The sequence below is a fragment of the Pelophylax lessonae genome (genome assembly GCF_965119305.1).
Source record: "Pelophylax lessonae genome assembly, chromosome: 7".
Taxonomy (NCBI): Eukaryota; Metazoa; Chordata; class Amphibia; order Anura; family Ranidae; genus Pelophylax; species Pelophylax lessonae.
Genome location: NC_138774.1, coordinates 66,612,333 through 66,635,307, shown reverse-complemented (window position 1 = coordinate 66,635,307; position 22,975 = coordinate 66,612,333). Strand labels below are relative to the sequence as shown.

General features: G+C 43.8%; 1 protein-coding gene across 1 annotated transcript in view; it reads left to right on the top strand.

Moving 5' to 3' along the window:
- The first annotated feature begins 1,291 nt into the window (after positions 1–1,291).
- LOC309559482 (cytochrome P450 2G1-like) overlaps positions 1,292–22,975 on the top strand; it is an 85,339-nt gene continuing 63,655 nt past the window's right edge. The window contains exons 1-2 of the mRNA XM_082262756.1: positions 1,292–1,485; positions 13,448–13,610. Of these exons, the coding sequence (XP_082118882.1) occupies positions 1,309–1,485; positions 13,448–13,610 (340 nt within the window). The 5' untranslated portion in view covers positions 1,292–1,308. The remainder of the gene's footprint in view (positions 1,486–13,447; positions 13,611–22,975) is intronic.

Here is a 22,975-nt window from a genome sequence, read left to right as displayed (position 1 = left end):
CAGCAATTCCTAAGCTTTCCCTATTACAGCTAAAGCACACTGTCAATATGGTTGTTGTGGCTTTGTCCGTTTATAGTGAAGGGGCTGGCTTATCTAAAAGCTCCTGAGTGGCCCTTCTATACCAGCTGACCTAAGTATAGGGACCAGGCAGTGCATTATGGTTACAAAGCATTCAGTATGGCAAATTCCTGCCTTCGTTGGCTGAGACCACAAGCCTTGAAAGTGCATGGTTCACTTTGAACCAATGGCGGCAGCAAACCTGAACCTCATCTCTAATGGAGAAATCTTTAACCAATGCAAGATAGTGGGAGAGGGTCTGAAGCCTGCTCTAATCATAACTTAACATTATTTGGCAAGTATGCAAACTGCTGTTACCTTTTGACTCTTACAAAGAACATATCATTTAAAGGAGACATACTTTGGTGCAGGGCTGGCCCAAGACATTGTGCTGCCTGGGTCCAAGAATGAAATGCTGACCCCCCCAAAAAAAAAAAAAAAATCACATCCAACAAAAGGTTCCCACATCCATAATGTTATATTATTATAACCTTTGGAAAATATTATGTATACTGTTATCTTCTTCCGTAACTCACTACCGGATCGGTCCACCAAACACCCACTGTCTGTCCTTAGTCCTCCTGTCACTCCTGTGTCTGCAGTGCCCACCCCCCCTAGAAGATCCAGCCTACCCTGCATGAGATGGAGTGCCCTGATGTCTGAGGTCATTGCATATACCACAATCACGTGAGGGAAGTTCCCCAGAGGAGACACTCTGCTTCCTCATACCCATCAGTTTTCACTACAGGAGGCAGTATGAGATGGGGAAATGCCACCTGTAACACTCCACAAACTGATGACACACAAAACTGGTGTAAAAAAAAAATCTTGGGAGTCAATTTTCTGCCTAGGTCCAATGGACCCAGTGGGACCCATGATAGAGCCGGCCCTGCCTTGGGGCTTAGAACTGTATTCTATAACACAAAGAGTGAAGGCCTAGTAACTCCACGGGACCAATCACAGAAAGGTAGTTGGTTCTCTTTCTGCCAGCCAAGACAATAAAGGATTATGTATGCTCTGCAATTGTAGACTTTGTATGTTGCGTTTTGCAATAGGTAAATACTAAACACAGAGCTTAATATAAGAATGATGCCAACCAATGGCTCAAAATGTTTGTAGCTGCAAATATTTCATTAGTTACACAACCAGGGCAAGCTGTGCCAAGAAAAGTAAATTTTTGATAAGGAATTTTTTATTCACTTTATAAAAGTGGTTCTGCAGAGCACTCTGACACTCTGCTCCCAATTCAAGATGGATATCACATGGATAAGCACCGTGCTCCTAGCTTTGATCATCTCCAGTATTCTCTATTCATCATGGAATGCCATGTATCGGAGACGTAACCTGCCACCAGGACCAACACCGCTGCCCATTGTGGGCAATGTCCTACAGATAAGGAGAGGAAAACTAGTCCAATCCCTAATGGAGGTCAGTTTTAATGGAAATATAATCTAGAGATCTGGTTTCATAGTTTAAGTGGCAGATCTCCAAGGGGACGGGAGACATTATGAGATCTGGCTATAATATCAAGATTTTTCTCTGAGGCTTGAGTAAGAAAGTACGGGTTATAAAATGATTCTATTTTCTGTGTAGAAGAAGGAAGATTCTGAATTAGCTGTAGAGATTTACTACAGAGTTAGAAGAATCTCTGCTAGCCGAGAGGCACTCATCCAATGCTTGTGTACTTGATATTGATTAGGTGTTAACCCTTGTGCTAAGAAACTTTTAGAAGCAACTCTTATTCTGCATTTAACATGCACAAAGTATGAAACTCCTCAGTTACAAATTAGATAAAACATCTTTATATGGCTAATGCAAACAAAAACTTTCTCATAATTGCTCTTTGCCTGCTTTCTTGAAAATGGCTAATGCAAAATAAAAAACAATGTACAAATGAAATTGTTATAGCTGTTGTTGACCTGGTCAAGTTTTGTTATGGATTTAATTAAGCCAGCAAAATTTATCAGCTATTAGCCTAGGTTCACACTAGATTGCAGTGTGGAAAACCCACGATCTGTGCACTTTCCCGCACCGCCTTTCAATTGCACTGCCCTTGCGGGTGCCAGAGCAATCTTAATGACAGAAAACCAAAAATTATCCTGGGCTAAAAGTGCCTAATAAATAATAAAAAAAAAAAAACAGCTGCTCTCACTAATATTTACACACCAAAGAATATTAACCAACATGAATACTATATACATGTAGTGCTGTCAATCAATACATATGTAAATAAATATATAAAAAATAATTTGTAAAAAATGAATCTTCAATTAAACCTCAAAATACACCAAAATAAATGTGCATAAATATGAATAAAAATGTTCCAACAAATGTATCAAATTTGATGGCTAGAGGCTGTACTGAGAGGCTAAACATCCACTATCCATCCATCCATCTGGGCTTTTTCTCTTCCGTCTGGACTTTTTCTTTTTTCTTTTTTATGGTCTAACTTTCTTGTAAGCCGATGTGTGAGCATCTGGTCATCAGTGCACAGTGGTGGTGGAATGAAGAAAGGTTTTTTGTATGTTCATCAGCTTTCACCTTTTGGTGATTTAACTTTTACTTTATTAAGAGACACTTTGCTTTTTGGTAGACTTTGATTTGATGAATTTATTTGATGAGTTTATTTGCACATTTTTATTCATATTATTGCACATGTATTTTGGTATTTTTTTATTATTATTATTATTTATGTATGTATTGATAGACAGCGCTCCATGTTTATAGTAGTCAATCTTAATGACACCCCAAACACAGGCCGCAAACACTTTGTGTTTGGCTGCACTGGATTGCATGGTACAAAATGACCATGTGCATCTCCAAACAAAAGACATGTTAATTCATAACAATTGCTTTACTATATACAAAATTTTTCATATAAAAAAAATATTTTATGTGTGTATGTATCTTTCCTAAAAAAAAACAACAAAAAATAATATACAGTAAATTTTTTTGTTCAAAGTATATATATTAAAAATTGTGTTATTCAGTGTCCTGTGTCCATTTTATTACTGTGCTTCTTTTTTTTGCAGTAAGTCATATGCATATATATATAGTTGTTTCCACTGGTGACCACTCTGGGGTTGCTGTATTTGTAGTGCTCTTATTCCACTACCAGTGTTATATCGTTCTCACCCCATAAGATGGACCAAATGTATATCCAGTCAAAACATGCATTTTTCCCTCAATTATATGGTTATTGTGCTATATGTAATATATATATTTATAAGGATTGTTGTGGTATCTCTATTACACATGCATAGTTTTTATTTTTATTTTTGCAATACACAGGTGAAAGTGTGAACACTGTTTTGTGTTAGCAGCAGTAATCAATATATATATATATATATATATATATATATATATATATATATATATATATAAAATCATCCCTTTGCACTAGATATAGACCTGTTAGCACTGGATTATTTTACATAAACTATTTTTACATAAATAAAATGACCATGCAATTTGGTTGCAGTCCAGTTTCAAAATTGGTGCATGCACAGACTCAAATTGCACCGCACTGAATCACATGTGAATTGCACAGGAAAGCAGTGTGGTTCGTAGTATGAACCAAGGCTTAATGTAACTGCAGTGAGTACCAGCCTCATTAATTCAATTAGATCTGTTTAAAATAAACGTATACTAACTGAATAACATTTAGTTTGATAAATGCTGTACACCATACACAATTATGTATATGGTATATGGTATATGGTATATGGTATATATATATATATATATATATATATACACACACACACACAGTATATATAATTTATTTTTTTATTATTTTTTATTCACATTTTTTTCATGCTTTGTTGCATATGAGTACTGCTGATTTCTCTCAGTCTCTGCATATCTACATGCATGCACTCCAGCTATGGTAGCATGTAATTTCCCACTTGGTGACAACAGTAGACTAAGCCTGTGCAATGTATGCTAAAATAACCACCATCAGAAGCCCATGTCAAAGGGTGGCAATGTAGGAGAACATAGATCCTTTGTGTGTACAGAACAATAGGAATATACCAGTGGTTACCTCCCTTACATGCTCATTTCACTACTCATGAGTCTTGTTAAAGGTTTGAGGCCACCAGCCTCTCCTTTACTGTTCACTGACTCAGACCAAGCACTCTGCCCTAAGCACAGGGAAATCCAGTCTCCAGATCCTCCAACTTTCCCACTGATGGATGAGGCAGCAGCAGAATCCTTTTTCTCCTTCACAACTGGGGGCCTGTCCCCGTCTGTAACTTCCCCACTGTCACGGCCCCTTAATAACCTAGACTGTTCTACGGATAGCATATCTGTGTCCTAAAATGGTCAGGAACATCTTTAAAGAAGTAGATACAGGCTTTCCCAAGATGGCAACTGAAGCCAATGGCAGAGGACACATTCCAAGTGCCTGATAAGGGGGTACAGCCAGTCCTCTGCTTCATCATCTTCCTGATGACATTGTATAGCTCCTTTTAGCAGTACTGTGATTGTAACACTGCCATGTGCTCTCACTCGATTGTTCGGTGCAGTTCTTGCACAAACCCCAGATATAAACTGGTTGTGCATAGGTTGGACAGGATTTGCTACTGCTGTACAGTCTGATCCATCTTTATTCTCCAGATGGTTCCCAATATCCTATATGGCCATTGCAAATTGTGCAAGAGTCTCACCATCTTGTTTACACCAAGTGCAGAATGTTTTGTGGATATTTGCCACAGAGGTAACTTCACCATACAGGCTTTCTTTAGTTCTGCCACCACTTCTAGGTGGTCCACTCCCTTTAGGCAGAACTAATAGTGCCCTTCAAGTTCCACCCTCCAGGGAATTGATGGTCAGGGAGGTGTGCTGCATAAACTTGATGCAGATGAGCAGAGCATTTCAGTTGTTCGGTTCAGTCTGTTGGATAAATGTTCAGTGCAATTACATTTTGGAGTTAACAAGAAGCCGATTCCTATTGGTACAATCATTGTCCCTCAGTGACACCTTCTAAGGTAGTGGGATGTTCCTTCATCCTGCTGACTACACCAAATTTGTACTGGGTAGTAATCCCAAAGAGGGGGGTGACTCCTCACATAGAACATGCAGATGACTCTTGTAGTAACAGTAGCCAAATACCCAAAATATACAGTTTCTTAGAAAAAGTAAGGTAGTATAAATAGTACTGGTCCATCGGGTACAGTACATTGATTCTCAGTGCATACAGCACATTAGGAATTGACCAAAGGCCACCCCCCTTAGTGTCTCAGTTCATTGAGGTACTGACTTTTTTCTTGTTGTATTTTACGCAGGTACTAAGGTTTCAGGGCACCAGTGAATCCTGCAGCAGTAAGCCTCTCCTTTACTGTTAACTGACTATGATCATGCACTCTGTCTTATGCACAGGGCAATCTGGTCTCCAGATCCTCAAACCTTCCTACTAAGGGATGAGGCAGCAGCAGAGCCTTTTTATATCCTTTATCTGAAACTTCCTTCTGTCATGGTCCCTGATTGATGATCCAGACTGTTCAATTTATAGCAAATCTGTGTCCTAAAATGGACATAAAATGTTAAGAGAGCTAGATGCAGGCTCTCTCAGGAGGGTAAGTGGAGCCAATAGCAGAGGACACATTAGTCCTTTGCCAGAATACCTCTAGTGCCATAGTAAGGGGTGGTAATGTGATCACCTTGTTTAATATTAAAAGCAAAAGGTGGACGTGATTTAGTGATTACTGGATAAAGCATCAGTCCTAAATTGGCGCCATTGTTCCTCGGGGATAGAAGTGGTGTCTAGAGATGGACAAACATCGGCCGGGGCGGTTCGCGAACGTCAGCCGCAAATTTTTTCAAAAGTCTGTGAACCGTGATTTTGCGGCTGGCCCCATTGACTTTAAGGGGAGGTGAACTTTAAAAATCTTTAGGTCATATTTGCAGCCACAAAAGACGTACTTGCTGTGCACAAATAGTCCCAGCACATGGACAATGTCATAACTGAAGTATTGCAATTGGAAAAGTTGCCCTATATTTTTTTTTTTTTTACGGCAAAAAATATATCTTTTTTTTTTTTCATAAATCAGCCAGAACTGACAGCAGCCGGTAAATAAATGTCAAATACATATAGGGTCCATTCACACATCTGTAAAATGGGTCCGCATCTATTCCACAATTTGGCGGAACCTTTACAGACCCATTGATTTTCAATTCCAGTCTAAAAAATTAGGCATTCACTGGATAAAGAAGTAGGTGTCGGCCAGTATTTGCCCGAAAAATTAGCCCACATGGGTTTACCTGACTGCTAAGAATGTAGAATTCTGTGGCTGAAGGTACATTAGGCATTCACAGGATACAGAAGTAAGTGTCGGCCAGTATTTGCCCCAAAAATTAGCCCACATGGGTTTACCTGACTGCTAAGAATGTAGAATTCTGTGGCTGAAGGTACATTAGGCATTCACAGGATACAGAAGTAAGTGTCGGCCATAAAAGGCCCCAAAAATTAGCCCACATGCATTTACCTGACAGCTAAGAATGTAGTATTCTTGGTGCTGAAGGTACATTAGGCATTCACAGGATACAGAAGTAAAGTTGGCCAGTATTGGCCCCAAAAATTAGCCCACATGGGTTTACCTGACAGCTAAGAACGTAGAATTATGTGACTGAAGGTACATTAGGCATTCACAGGATACAGAAGTAAGTGTCGGCCATAAAAGGCCCCAAAAATTAGCCCACATGCATTTACCTGACAGCTAAGAACGTAGTATTCTATGGCTGAAGGTACATTAGGTATTCACAGGATACAGAAGTAAGTGTCGGCCAGTATTGGCCCTAAAAATTAGCCCACATGGGTTTACCCGACAGCTAAGAACGTAGTATTCTGTGGCTGAAGGTACATTAGGCATTCACAGTATACAGAAGTAAGTGTCAGCCTGTATAGGCCCCAACAATTAGCCCACATGGGTTTAACTGACAGCAAATAACGTAGTATTTGATGGCTAGAGGTACATTAGGCATTCACACAGGATACAGAAGTAAGTGTCGGCCTGTATAGGCTCCAAAAATTAGCTCACACATGGGTTTAACTGACAGCAAAGAACATAGTATTTGATAGCTAGAGGTACATTAGGCATTCACACAGGATACAAAAGTAAGTGTCGGCCTGTATAGGCTCCAAAAATTAGCTCACATGGGTTTAACTGACAGCAAAGAACGTAGTATTTGATGGCTAGAGGTACAGTAGGCATTCGCAGGATACAGAAGTAAGTGTCGGCCTGTATAGGCTCCAAAAATTAGCTCACATGGGTTTAACTGACAGCAAAGAACGTAGTATTTAATGGCTAGAGGGACATTAGGCATTCACACAGGATACAGAAGCAAGTGTCGGCCTGTATAGGCTGCAAAAATTAACCATTCAATGGACATGAAATGCCTTTTATGCCGCTGTATTTAGCGAAAACAAGGACCAGGAATTGTTGTGGGTGGATGGCGGTCTGGCATATATTTGTGGCCTGTCATGAGGAATTTCAATGAAACATGGTCTACTGGTCACATGTGTTGAATTGAAGCTAGGTGAGTGCGCTTATCGGTCACGATCCCCCCTGCTGCGCTGAACGTCCTTTCGGATAGTACACTGGAAGGGGGGCAAGCCAACAGTTCCTTTGCAAATTTTGCAAGCTCTGGCTAGAGGTCAAGCCTGCCCACCCAGTAGTCCAGGGGTTCATCACTCCTCAGAGCGTCCACATCGGCCGTTAACCCGAAGTAGTCGGACACCATTTTTTATGCTCCAACATTTGAGCCACAGAAATCTGCCTTTTTCCAGAACAACGTGAAGACGGCATCATGGAAGGTGGAGTGTTGGACAACTGTGAGGAGACAGGAGAGAAGGAGAAGGAGAAGAGGCTGGACGGTGAAAGCCTGGAGTGTGGCTTTGTGGGTTCTGACGGTGTTGCTCTCACTGGGCTCGGTGATGGGATTTCAGGTGCCTTCTTAAGGTGGTTGTCCCTAGGTGAGTGTTGGGCTTACCGTGACTTATGCGTTGACATCAAAGGCTACAGATGGCAACAAAAAAAGCCCACACTGCGGAGCTATGTGACGGCGTCCTGGGAGCGCCAGATGTGACTGTACATGGTTGATGGCTCGCTCCTGATACATTTGCAGTGTGCTTTGTACCTCTTGTGCAATGCAAGTTCTGCCTTCCTCTCCTCCCTATCTGCCGTTCCGTCAGTTTGCCAGTTCTACAAATAATTGGCCAGTAACTGTTGTCAATGTGTGTAGCACAGTTAACACATCAAAAGAGGCCACATTTTTTCAGGCTTAAAATACAATCTTAGAAAATTATACTGTTAAATAACACCCCACTTCAATATGTGGTATTGGGGGGCCACTGGTCTATCACACCAGTTGTTCAAAAAATTGGCCAGTGAGTTTGGCACTGTGTGTACCAGACTTAACTCAGCAAATGAGGCAATATTGTTGCAGGACACAAATACACTTGTAAAAGTTTACTCAGATAACACCCCACTTCAATATGTGGTATTGGGGGGCAATTGGTGTATCATACCAGTTCAAAAAATTGGCCAGTGAGTTTGGCACTGTGTGTACCAGACTTAACTCAGCAAATGAGGCAATATTGTTGCAGGACACAAATACACTTGTAATAGTTTACTCAGATAACACCCCACTTCAATATGTGGTATTGAGGGGCCATTGGTGTATCACACCAGTTCAAAAAATTGGCCACTGTGTTTGGCACTGTGTGTACCAGACTTAACTCAGCAAAAAAAGGCAATATTGTTGCAGGACACAAATACACTTGTAACAGTTTACTCAGATAACACCCACTTCAATATGTGGTATTGGGGGGCCATTGCTGTATCACACCAGTTCAAAAAATTGGCCAGTGAGTTTGGCACTGTGTGTACCAGACTTAACTCAGCAAAAGAGGCAATATTGTTGCAGGACACAAATACACTTGTAACTGTTTACTCAGATAACACCCCACTTCAATATGTGGTATTGGGGGGCCATTGGTGTATCACACCAGTTCAAAAAATTGGGCAGTGAGTTTGGCACTGTGTGTACCTGACTTAACTCAGCAAAAGAGGCAATATTGTTGCAGGACACAAATACACTTGTAACAGTTTACTCAGATAAAACCCCACTTCAATATGTGGTATTGGGGGGCCATTGGTGTATCACACCAGTTCAAAAAATTGGCCTATAACTGTTGTCACTGTTTGTAGCACAGTTTACACAGCAAGAGGCCACATTTTTGCAGGACTAAAATACACTCTTAGAAAATCATACTGTTAAATAACACCCCACTTCAATATGTGGTATTGGGGGGCCATTGGTGTATCACACCAGTTCAAAAAAATGGCCAGTGAGTTTGGCACTGTGTGTACCAGACTTAACTCAGCAAATGAGGCAATATTGTTGCAGGACACAAATACACTTGTAAAAGTTTACTCAGATAACACCCCACTTCAATATGTGGTATTGGGGGGCCATTGGTGTATCACACCAGTTCAAAAAATTAGCCAGTGAGTTTGGCACTGTGTGTACCAGACTTAACTCAGCAAAAGAGGCAATATTGTTGCAGGACACAAATACACTTGTAAAAGTTTACTCAGATAACACCCCACTTCAATATGTGGTATTTGGGGGCCACGGGTTTATTACAACAGTTCTACAAATAATTGGCCAGTGAGTTTGGCACTGTGTGTACCAGACTTAACTCAGCAAAAGAGACAATATTGTTGCAGGACACAAATACACTTGTAAAAGTTTACTCAGATAACACCCCACTTCAATATGTGGTATTTGGGGGCCACAGGTTTATTACAACAGTTCTACAAATAATTGGCCAGTAACTGTTGTCACTGTTTGTAGCACAGTTTACACAGCAAGAGGCCAAATTTTTGCAGGACTAAAATACACTCTTAGAAAATTATACTGTTAAATAACACCCACTTCAATATGTGGTATTGGGGGGACTTGGTGTATCACACCAGTTCAAAAAATTGACCAGTGAGTTTGGCACTGTGTGTACCAGACTTAATTCAGCAAATGAGGAAATATTGTTGCAGGACACAAATGCACTTGTAAAAGTTTACTCAGATAACACCCCACTTCAATATGTGGTATGGGGGGGGGGGGGGGGGCATTGGTGTATCACACCAGTTAAAAAAAAATTGGCTACCGGGCCCTGGCCTCGCCGGACGAATCTTTCCGTCCCCCATTTATTGCCAAATGGGAAAAGGACCTGAATGTATCTTTTACGGAACATCAGGTTGAGAGGATATTATTTTTCAGGTACAAAACCTCCCGTTGCTCGCGGTATCAGGAGGTGGGCTATAAGTGTTTAACCCGCTGGCACTATACCCCGGCCAGGCTTCATCGCATGTTTCCGACCTGCCCCGAGGTTTGTTGGCGATGTGGGGAGGAGGTGGGCACCTACTTACACGTTTTCTGGTCGTGCTCGTGTTTACAACCCTTCTGGAAGGAGGTCCTACGCATTGCCCAGAAATTTCCGGACCATCCCCTCACCCTGGACCCGGCCCTCTTCCTCCTTCATCATCATGAATATCCAAGAGCGTCCTATCGGAAGTCGATTCTGCCACTTCTGTTCACAGCGGCTAAAAGCTGCATCCCCCCGCTCTGGAAGCAGACGCAGCCTCCTACGGTAGCTATGTGGCTCCGCAAGGTTTCTTGTCTCAACGATATGGAAGATCTAGTAGCCACTGAGCGCGTTACACGAGAAACGTTCCTGAAACGCTGGTTCTACTGGCACGAATTTAAATACACTTCGGAATACTCGGAGTTGATTACCCGCTAGTGGTCGCTGGGCGGGGGTCGGCCGGCCTTCCCCCACCCCCCTCTTTGGCTCTTTCCTGACCCCTTCCTTTCTCGCCCTGGTCCCCTTCCCCCTTCTCTTTTCTCTTTGTTTATTGTCCATAGCTTTTTCTTCTCTTTCTTGGCTTTAGGCATACCGTCTATAGGTTTTTTCACCCTCTTTGCCGCTCCTGGGTATTGGCTAAAGTATTGTTGACTTCCTATACGGTGGATCGGTCGGTTTCCGGGAGTGGCGCGGTGCGACACCCCTTTGGGGGAAGTACCGCCAGTGAGCCCTCTGGAGTCTGCCGCGACATTCCGGGGCGCCTGGGGGGGGCCTCCCTTCCCCGGTAGCCGGCCTTGAGATGGATGCCGGTGGGGCGGGGGGGTCTGCCTGAGGGTGCCCTGCGAACGAATTTATTTTTTAAATATCCAGCTCTAGAGAGCTTAGGCCGTGGGCTTCATGGAGGGTTTACATTTTGTCTCAGATGCGCTCTATTGACGAACTAGTGCTATGTTGGTACATTTTGAAGTGCTGTTTGTATTGTCCATAATTTATTATTTGCTCGCTATACTCGACAGTTGATTGTACTTGTTGTTGATAAGTGGTATGCCTGTATGTTTTCTTTCTAATAAAGAATTTTGAAAAAAAAAAAAAAAATTGGCCAGTTAGTTTGGCACTGTGTGTATCAGACTTAATTCAGCAAAAGAGGCAATATTGTTGCAGGACACAAATAAACATGTAAAATTATACTCAGATAACACCCCACTTCAATATGTGGCATTGGGGGGGCCATTGGTCTATCACACCAGTAATAATACATTATAAGGGCTTTTGTCACTGTGTGTAGTATTGCTGCAGCAACGCTCAGTCACAACACCTGTCACAATGCTGCACAGTGCACAATAATACTACTAATCCACTATAATATGCTTTCTATAAAGTATATTATACTGTGGATTACCCCCCTCCCCCACCCCCCACACCCCTTTTTAGTGCACTGCTCAGCAGTACCAAAAAATTTGCAGCCCTTTAAATGACTTTTGTGGACATTAACAGAGAGATTTGTGTCACTGCAGATGCAGATTTCTAACTGCCCCTAAAGCACAGACTGGATACCTGTCCCTATACTGAAGAGACTGTAATAGACCTATACCGACATTGCAGCCCTTTAAATTACTTTTGTGGACATTAACAGAGCGATTTGTGTCACTGCAGATGCCGATCTCTAACTGCCCCTAAGCACAGACTGGATACCTGACCCTATACTGAAGAGACTGAATAGACCTATACTGACATTGCAGCCCTTTAAATGACTTTTGTAGACATTAACAGAGCGATTTGTGTCACTGCAGATGCTGATCTCTAACTGCCCCTAAGCACAGACTGGATACCTGACTCTATACTGAAGAGACTGTAATAGACCTATACCGACATTGCAGCCCTTTAAATTACATTAACAGATCGATTTGTGTGTGACTGCTGCCGATCCTTAACTGCCCCTAAAGCGCCGACTGGATACCTGCCCCTAACCTGAGAAGATACTAGTAGACCTATACCGAAATACCAGCCCTGAAAAGGACTTTTGTGGATCTTCACAGAGCTATATGTGTCTGGCAATCTCTTCCTCATGAGCACAGCAGACTTATCCCTACACTGGCAAAAAGCGGAATGTGAAATGGGCGACAGCTCAGGTCTATTTATAGGGTAGGGGGCATGTCCATGTGCTGAAATGTTTTAATTGGCTGTCCCCCGTTCCACCTGACGGCTGTGTCATGGGTCAAAGTTCTCACCAATGTAAACTAATATGGCCGCCGCGAACAACGCCATGTGTTCGCAAATTTGGCGGGTAGCGAACCGCAAGGCCATCCCTAGTGGTGTCCCAAATGACCTGCCCCCACAAGCCTACATTTCCTCTGAGCCCAAGGAATGTAGTCCTTGGCAATGACATGACATAAGCAAACCATTGGCAGGCTTATAGCAACAGAAAGTCCGATCTATCCTTCACCAATGGGGTCCTGTCCCTATTTGAATTATTACCCTTTGGTGATGCAGATGCTCTACAAAATCTTAAGAGAACTCTATGTCAACACTAGCATATGCTATCCCAAGATGGCACCCAGAGTCTATTACCGAGGACACATTAGTCCTATACTGGGCTCTCTCCAGTGTCAGCAGTAAGCTAAATGGAACTGAGTTTTACTACCAAGAGCACCAACAAGCTTAAGTAAAAAAAAAAAAAAAAACAAGCAGATACCATTGCTTGCATAGCATTTGGATAACAATGAGTCTTAAACCACCAGCCCCAACTGTAATTTAGTTTGCTGTTATTGTTGGACAAAATATGATTTGAAATCAAGAAAGCTGTGGTCTTACCCTTTTATCCACCATCATTCAGTTTTTTTTTTTAATTGGTTGAGTGATGGGCAAAGTATATTGGTTGGTACAGTAAAGATTATTATGCCAAAGCTTATAAACAGCAATGGTTCTTCCAGTCTCCATATTTTAAACTGTAGTCATTAAGAATATAGATTTTTTTATTAATGTTTGCCAAATATAAAAAAAAAAACTCATATTCTTTTTCAGTTTGCAGAGAAATATGGATCAATATATACTATTTATTTTGGCCATAATCCTATTATTGTCCTAACCGGTTATGAAACTGTAAAAGAGGCCCTCCTGGACCGAGCAGAGGAATTCGGTGGGCGTGGAAGGCTTCCAGCTGTTGACGATTTTTTCAGAGGACACGGTATGTTTATTTCAACATAATGATGTTATTATTATTAATATATAGGATTTATATAGCGCCAACAATTTGCACAGTGATTTACAATATAAAGGAAGAAAATACAGCAACAATACAATTCAATACAAGAGGGTTAGAGGGGCCCTGCTCCTGTGAGCTTACAATTGAGCTTACAACTGTGATCTTAGAAGATTTGGGTATTAGCTGAAGGCAGGATAGGCATATGTGAAGAGATGAGATTTCAAGGATCGCTTGAAAGTGGACAGAATAGGAGATAGCCAAGCAGATTGGGGTAGGGAGTTCCAGAGGATGGGAGAGGCTCTGGAGAAGTCCTGGAGACGAGCATAGGTGGAGAAGACAAGGGAGCTAGAGAGCAGGAGGTTTTGGGAGAAGCAGAGAGGACAGTTTGAATGATATTTGGAGACAAGATTGGTGATGTAACTCGGGCAGAGTTATAAATGGCTTGTGTTTACAGTTTTGAACTTTATTTGTTGGGCAATGGGAAGCCAGTGGAGGGACTGGCAGAGAGGGGTAGCAGACGCTGAATGGCTGGTAAGGTGGAGGAGTCCGGCAGCAGCATTCATGATAGACTGAAAAAAAGATAGCCTGTGGAGAGGTAGACAAATAAGAAGGGAGTTACAATAGTCAAGGAAAGAGATAACAGGGGAGTGAATAAGTTGCTTATGGTGCTTCTCCACTGCATGGAACCGTACCGGTTCGGCATGCTTTTGTGCTTTTCCACTGCTGGTACCGCATGGTATAGGGTCGGAACGGTTCGGTACGGTACGGTATAGGTTTGCTTTTCCACTGCATGGAACCGAACGGTACGGTACGGTACGGCTCTGAAAAAACAGTACCTACTCGATTGTGGTTCCAACAGGTACCAAACTGGTACCATATCCCACAATCCTTTGCATGCAGTCACTACTAGCCACTGATTGGTCAGAGAATCCCACCCCGTTGTTATCCCACCCACTTAACTTTAGTACTACTTTAGTGGAAAAGCAAACCTATACCGTACCGTACCGAACCGTTCCGACACTATACCATGCGGTACCAGCAGTGGAAAAGCAAACCGGGCCAAGCAGGGCCGAGTAGAGCCGAGCCGGTACGAGCCGGTACTTGCAGTGGAAAAGTGCCATTAGTGTTACAGAGATGAAGTCTAAAAGATTTGAACAGTGAGTGGATAGCTGCCAAAACCCTGGTATTTTTTTAAACAGCGGGCGGTTTGCTTTAACATACGGGTGGTCCTAGTGGCGGATTCACCTTTTGGGCTGTGGGAGAGGTGACCCCCCCTCCCGCTGCTTAGTGGTCATTTTCCGGATCCGTCGGTAGCGGGGAAAACGATTCGGTCCGCTGTCTCCTCAGACAGGAAGTCAAGTGAGGGCACTGGACTCTATGGCCTTGGAGGACCACAGCGACGGCATACGTCCCCTCCTAGCAATGGATTTAAAGAGCCCATTTTTTTTTTTCTTTTTTAGTGAAGATGTGAGATTTGAGGTCTTTTTGACCTCAGATGTCACATTAAAGAGGACCTGTCGTGCTTATTTTTATTACAAGGGATGTTTACATTCCTTGTAATAGGAATAAAAGTGATCAAACATTTAAAGACAAAAAAAACAGTGTAAAAATAAAAAATAAAAGATAAATTAAATAGGAAAACAAAAATAAGTTAAAGCACCCTGTCCCCGTTAGCTCGCGTGCAGAAGCAAACGCATACGCAAGTCACGCCCACATATGTAAACGGTGTTCAAACCACACATGTGAGGTATCGCCGCGATCATTAGAGCAAGAGCAATAATTTGAGCCTTAGACCTCCTCTGTAACTCTAAACTGGTAACCTGTAAAAATCTTTAAAATGTCTCCTATGGGGAGGATTTTAATGTGCCAATGTTTGTCGCCATTCCACGAACGTGTGCAATTTTCAAGCATGACATGTTGGGTATCTACTTACTCAGCATAACTATATCTTTCACATTATAGAAAAAAATGGGCTAACTTTACTATTTTCTTATTTTTTAATTCCAAAAAGTGATTTTTTCCCCCCAAATAATGTGTTTTATAAGACCACTGCCCAAATACAGTGTGATAAAAAAAATTGCAACAGGGGGGCGTGGTTTGGAGCCAGACCTGAATGGCCACCTAATCTCCGTGCTCCTGGCTATAGAGGTAAATCCTTCTAATTATCAGAGCCATGTCCACGAGCAGACATGAGCAGACATGGGGAGAACATCAGCTCATACATCCCCCTCCCGGTCTCATTCACTGAGAGACTCAGGTACACAGATGAGTCACAGCATACCAGAGATCTTCCGGTCCCGGTCACGCAAGGCCCCGGCTTCATCTCGGGCTTCCACGAGCACTGCATGCTCCCCCAGTCTCAGCCACTCAGGCAGGAGTCAGAGCCAGCTTCTGCAATCGAACACTGCGCCTGCACAACCCCTCAGCATCCAGGACCTAAGATCAGTGGCAGAAGATATTAAAGCCACTCTAGCCTCTGCAGTAACAGATCTCAGGAGGGATATCCAAACCATGACAATAAGGCTGGGTGAAATTGAGGAAAAAACATCTCACCATGAAGATACCATCCACCAACACCAGACGACCTCCAGCACACAAAACACACAGCTCAGAGACCTCCAAGGATACATGGAAGACCTGGACAACTGAGGCCGTCATCACAACTTAAGTATAAGAGGCCTACCTGAAACAGTCGAGCCAAACCAAATTACCCAGACAACTATGGCTATCTTCAATGACCTCCTAGGCAGTCCCCCAGAGTCTCCCATTGAATTTGAATGCCTACACAAAGGACTCAGACCCAGAGGCAGAGATACTGACCCCTTCAGAGATGTGATCTGTTGTCTGGTTAATTTCAAGCTTAAAGAAGAGATCCTAAGAAGGGCGCGAGACTGACGAAACCTGCTATACCAAGGTATTGACATTAAAATCTTCCAGGATCTCTCCCCCATCACTCTCAACAGAGAAGAGAACTACGCCCTCTCCTTGATCTCTTACGCTCTAGAGAAATCCAGTACCATTGGAAATTTCCCTTCTGTCTCTCTGCCACTCCACAGGGCCGCACAGCTAACCTGCGTGTACCAAAGGACTTGACACCCTTCTGCAATACACTCAACTTACCACCTATTGAAATCTCTGATTGGTAGAAAAGCTCCCACCCTCCACACCTCAGAAGATCCACATCTATGGATACCATACCAGAAAGAGATGACTTCCACATTAGATGTCAAAGATCCAATTCCCCAAGAAGAACCATTCTATCAGAACCAAGTATCCACAGGAACAACAGTCCTATGGCTTCCCCGGTCCTTAGAAGACCCGCCATGAAATTTAATTGAATAATTGACAGACTCCTATCTTTAATCTTAACCTCTGAAACCTTCAAACCTTCAAACCATCATTCAAATTACAACTCATCATACCCTTGCCACCCACAAACCTTGTATGCAAACATAAATGACCCAGGAATCTCTTCTCTTACCAAAAAGTAAACACAAACTGCCCCATTTTGGAAACGAGTTTGGATCTTCATACCCAGAAGAGGCTTCCCAACCTAAGAATGCGGCAACCCCATCTCCCCCCCCCCCCCAGAAAAATGGCTGGTAATGTATAAAACCCACATGTGACACCAACTTATTCACCGGTCTTCTAAAGCCTTCCAGCCCCCAAAACTTCCTTAATCCCCCCCCCCTCACCTATCCCAAAAAGAGAACTGCACCACAACTTCTGAGGACGTTCACTACTAAAGATAGCTAGAGACCTCCTAAACAAATGTGCCCATTCACTAAAGCTTGAACACAGACTTCAAAACCATCCTGATCATACTGTGGGCTATCTACCCCCCATCCCCACCATCTCTCCTTGGAACCCATAAGTCTCTCCTAATCAAATAATATAGTTGATTCATCAAAGTGAATGTTGCATTGCTATTATTGTGATTACCTTACGATCTAAGCTCAGCTCTGACAATTGGGCTCTCTAATCAGGGATCACCCTCACACGGACTCCAAACCCATCCTCGGTACCCACTATCAAAATGATTTTCTCCACCTCAGCCCACGTACATTCTTTATACATATTTCAAATAGCTTCGGCTTTCAATGAGGTCCCACCTCTGAAGGCCAACTCTCTTGGCTATAGACCACTGCCAAATGCAGGCCACCCTCTGAGGCAGCAATTCCATGTGAGGGTGATCCCTACCCTAATTTTGAAAGGATAAAGTGCACTTTACCCACTACTATAATGATGAATGGGTCTCTACACCCCAATATGAATCGGTTGTATAGTAGAAAGGCAATATAGCCAAGAATCATCTCACAACATAGCATGTACACGAAGGACAATGCGGTCTACCGATGTGGATGCTCGATTCCCAGACACAAACCACACGATAATAAAACACCAATTTAGCCCCAAATACCCTTGATTAAAAAAAAAAAAAAAAAAATTTTCTTCAGTCACTAACCCAAACTCCTTTAACTGGTCGGTTTTGAGCACACACATGATGGATGCTTCCCTTTGTCAGACCCCTTTGATCTGTTAAGGGGAGGTAGAGAATACTCTATCATGGGATCTACCGTTAAATGGGATTTCTGCAGAATACCTCCACCCTCCCCTATTGAGGAGAAAAAGCCTTGTGCATTATTCCCTGATGCAAATCGAATGCAAATGTAATGGTTCCACACTAGTACGGTTTTCTTGTCCAATCTTCTAAGGTAATGACACATATTTTACTACTCTGCATACAGGCACCTACCTGGTTCCCTTTTGTAGATCTATTTGTTCAGGATTAGGGTTGAGCGAACACCTAGATGTCCGTGTTCGACGGGTTCGGCCGAACTTTAAAAAAAAGTCCGGGTCCGTGTCCCGGACTTTTACCGAACTTTTCCCGGACACCGAACCCCATTGAAGTCAATGGGGACCCGAACTTTAAGGCACTAAAATGGCTCTAAAACACCAAAGGAAAGGGCTAGAGTGCTGCAAATAGCAGCAAAACGTAATTAAGAGCATGGCAAGTGCTCTGCAAACAAATGTGGATAGGGAAATAACTTAAAACAACAAAAAAAAACAGAAAAATAAAACAATGTTCTTCTTCATCTCTGAAGGACGAGGCCCATATGGAGTAGGAGGGAGGTTAAGGTGGTGGTGGATGTGGCGGTGACATAGGCGTGCGCACAGGGTGTGCTGGGTGTGCCTGGGCACACCCTAATCACCTAGGGCACATAGCATTGCCAGTGAGGAGATGGGAAAGATCTCCCTGGGACCTGCTCTGCTCTATTTCTCCTTGCCTACAGGTACATGGCCCCGATACATTACTCTCCCTGCTGGCAAACACATGCATGTGTATTTCAACTTTGGGGTGCACACCTTAATGCAATAGGCTGCGCACACCTATGGGCGGTGTAGGTGGAAGCGGCGGTGGAGGAGGACCAGGGCCGGATTAACAGCATCATGGGCTTGGTGCTGAGGATTTTGAAGGGCCTTAGGGCCGTGCCTTGCCATGCACCCAGAGGAGGAAGGGTGCAGCCATGCATGCCTAATTCAACATGGGATGCTGTCTCTGAAGCCCATAAACACATCCATGCATCGCCAACTGTCCCTCCTTGTCCGGCCTTCACGCTGTGTGGGGAGGTTCTGAGGGTGCTGCCTGGGGAAGCGAGCATAGAAGCCAGACTTCTGTGTTTACAAGTGACAGAAGAGCGGTAACAGTGAATATGGCCAACCCGGGGCCTATATAAAAGGTAGGGGCCTGGAGCTGCAGCTCCAATAGCCCCTACATTAATCTGGCCCTGAGGAGGAGGACGAGGTAGCCAACACTGCTTCTTTTCACAAATTTTAAATGAGGGTACACCCCAAAAGAGTGAGAAAGAGCAAAAATGGAACAATGGGTGGGTAAGGTCGGTATCCATTGCTATTCTGCATAAGGTACGGAAAAGTCCCGTGGGATCCATGCCTGGTTCATTTTAATGAACGTGAGCTTGTCCACATTGTCTCTGGACAGGCGGCTGCGCTTGTCTGTTATAACGCCCCCAGCCGTGCTAAATACCCGTTCAGATAATACACTGGCTGCAGGGCACGCCAGCACCTCCAAGGCGTAAAGGGCAAGCTCAGGCCATGTGCCCAATTTGGAGACCCAGAAGTTGAAGGGGGCAGACCCGTCATTCACTACATGTAGGCGTGTGCACACATACTGCTCCACCATGTTGGTAAAATGCTGCCTCCTGCTAAGACGTTCCATCTGAGCTGCTGGTGCTGCTGTTTGTTGTGGCGTGCTGACAAAGCTTTTCCACATTTCGGCCATGCTAACCCTGCCTTCTGAGGTGCTGGCGGTGCCCTGGTTGCGTTGGCGACCTCCTCCTCCTCCTCCTCTGCCTTGTGCTTCCACTGTGGCCCCGCTGTCAGATGGGAATGCCAGCAGCATGGCGTCTACCAGCGTGCGCTTGTACTCGCGCATCTTGCGATCGCGCTCCAGTGAGTGAATTAAGGACGGTACGTTGTCCTTGTAACGGGGATCCAGCAGCGTGGCCACCCAGTAATCAGCACAAGTTAGAATGTGGGCAACTCGGCGGTCGTTGTGGAGACACTGCAGCATGTAATCGCTCATGTGTGCCAGGCTGCCCAGAGGCAACGAAAGGCTGTCCTCTGTGGGAGGTGTATGGTCCGTGTCCTCTGTATCCCCCCAGCCACGCACCAGTGATGGCCATGAGCTGGCCTGGGTGCCACCCTGCTGTGAACATGGTTCCATCTCCTCCTCCAGCTCCTCCTCCTCCTCATCCTCCTCATCCTCCAGAACTGTGCCCCTGCTGGACAATTGCGTCCCTGGCGTTTGCGTGTGCAGGAACCCACCCTCGGAGCCCCTTGCGAATGACTGCCCTGAAAGCCTTGGAAATGTTACCTCTTCATCCTCCTCCTCCTCCTCATCCTGTGCCACATCCTCTTCCATCATCGCCCGAATTGTTTTTTCAAGGAGGCATAGAAGTGGGATAGTTAAGCTGAGAACGGCGTCATTGCCACTGGCCATGTTGGTGGAGTACTCAAAACAGCGCAACAAGGCACACAGGTCTCGCATGGAGGCCCAGTTAAATTAAATAGCGGAATAGAAAATATGATCCAAAAAAAGTGTATGTATATCACACGTACACAACCACACTAGGCCCCAATTACTATTGTTTGTACCCCTAAAAGGCTAGATGAGGAGTAGGGGGAGTATGGAACAGGCAGCACCCTCAAACCTTCAGAAGTATGAGATGAACCCCAACAACTTGGAAAGGTGGATCTCTCTCACACGTACCGACACAGACTATCCCGCAATTCAATTGATCCTCAAAGGTTTTTATTGAATAGCGGAATAGGAAATATGATCAAAAAAAGTGTATGTATCTCGCACGTACACAACCACACTAGGCCCCAATTACTATTGTTTGTACCCCTAAAAGGCTAGATGAGGAGTAGGGGGGGTATGGAACAGGCAGCACCCTCAAACCTTCAGAAGTATGAGATGAACCCCAACAACTTGGAAAGGTGGATCTCTCTCACACGTACCGACACAGACTATCCCGCAATTCAATTGATCCTCAAAGGTTTTTATTGAATAGCGGAATAGGAAATATGATCAAAAAAAGTGTATGTATCTCGCACGTACACAACCACACTAGGCCCCAATTACTATTGTTTGTACCCCTAAAAGGCTAGATGAGGAGTAGGGGGGGTATGGAACAGGCAGCACCCTCAAACCTTCAGAAGTATGAGATGAACCCCAACATTTTGGAAAGGTGGATCTCTCTCACACGTACCGACACAGACTATCCCGCAATTCAATTGATCCTCAAAGGTTTTTATTGAATAGCGGAATAGGAAATATGATCAAAAAAAGTGTATGTATCTCGCACGTACACAACCACACTAGGCCCCAATTACTATTGTTTGTACCCCTAAAAGGCTAGATGAGGAGTAGGGGGGGTATGGAACAGGCAGCACCCTCAAACCTTCAGAAGTATGAGATGAACCCCAACAACTTGGAAAGGTGGATCTCTCTCACACGTACCGACACAGACTATCCCGCAATTCAATTGATCCTCAAAGGTTTTTATTGAATAGCGGAATAGGAAATATGATCAAAAAAAGTGTATGTATCTCGCACGTACACAACCACACTAGGCCCCAATTACTATTGTTTGTACCCCTAAAAGGCTAGATGAGGAGTAGGGGGGGTATGGAACAGGCAGCACCCTCAAACCTTCAGAAGTATGAGATGAACCCCAACAACTTGGAAAGGTGGATCTCTCTCACACGTACCGACACAGACTATCCCGCAATTCAATTGATCCTCAAAGGTTTTTATTGAATAGCGGAATAGGAAATATGATCAAAAAAAGTGTATGTATCTCGCACGTACACAACCACACTAGGCCCCAATTACTATTGTTTGTACCCCTAAAAGGCTAGATGAGGAGTAGGGGGGGTATGGAACAGGCAGCACCCTCAAACCTTCAGAAGTATGAGATGAACCCCAACAACTTGGAAAGGTGGATCTCTCTCACACGTACCGACACAGACTATCCCGCAATTCAATTGATCCTCAAAGGTTTTTATTGAATAGCGGAATAGGAAATATGATTAAAAAAGTGTATGTATCTCGCACGTACACAACCACACTAGGCCCCAATTACTATTGTTTGTACCCCTAAAAGGCTAGATGAGGAGTAGGGGGGGTATGGAACAGGCAGCACCCTCAAACCTTCAGAAGTATGAGATGAACCCCAACAACTTGGAAAGGTGGATCTCTCTCACACGTACCAACACAGACTATCCCCCAATTTAACTGATCCCCAGAGGTTTTTGATTAAATAGCGGAATAGAAAATATGATCCCAAAAAAGTGTATGTATATCACACGTACACAACCACACTAGGCCCCAATTACTATTGTTTGTACCCCTAAAAGGCTAGGAGTAGGGGGAGTATGGAACAGGCAGCACCCTCAAACCTTCAGAAGTATGAGATGAACCCCAACAACTTGGAAAGGTGGATCTCTCTCACACGTACCAACACAGACTATCCCCCAATTTAACTGATCCCCAAAGGTTTTTGATTAAATAGCGGAATAGAAAATATGATCCCAAAAAAGTGTATGTATATCACACGTACACAACCACACTAGGCCCCAATTACTATTGTTTGTACCCCTAAAAGGCTAGGAGTAGGGGGAGTATGGAACAGGCAGCACCCTCAAACCTTCAGAAGTATGAGATGAACCCCAACAACTTGGAAAGGTGGATCTCTCTCACACGTACCAACACAGACTATCCCCCAATTTAACTGATCCCCAGAGGTTTTTGATTAAATAGC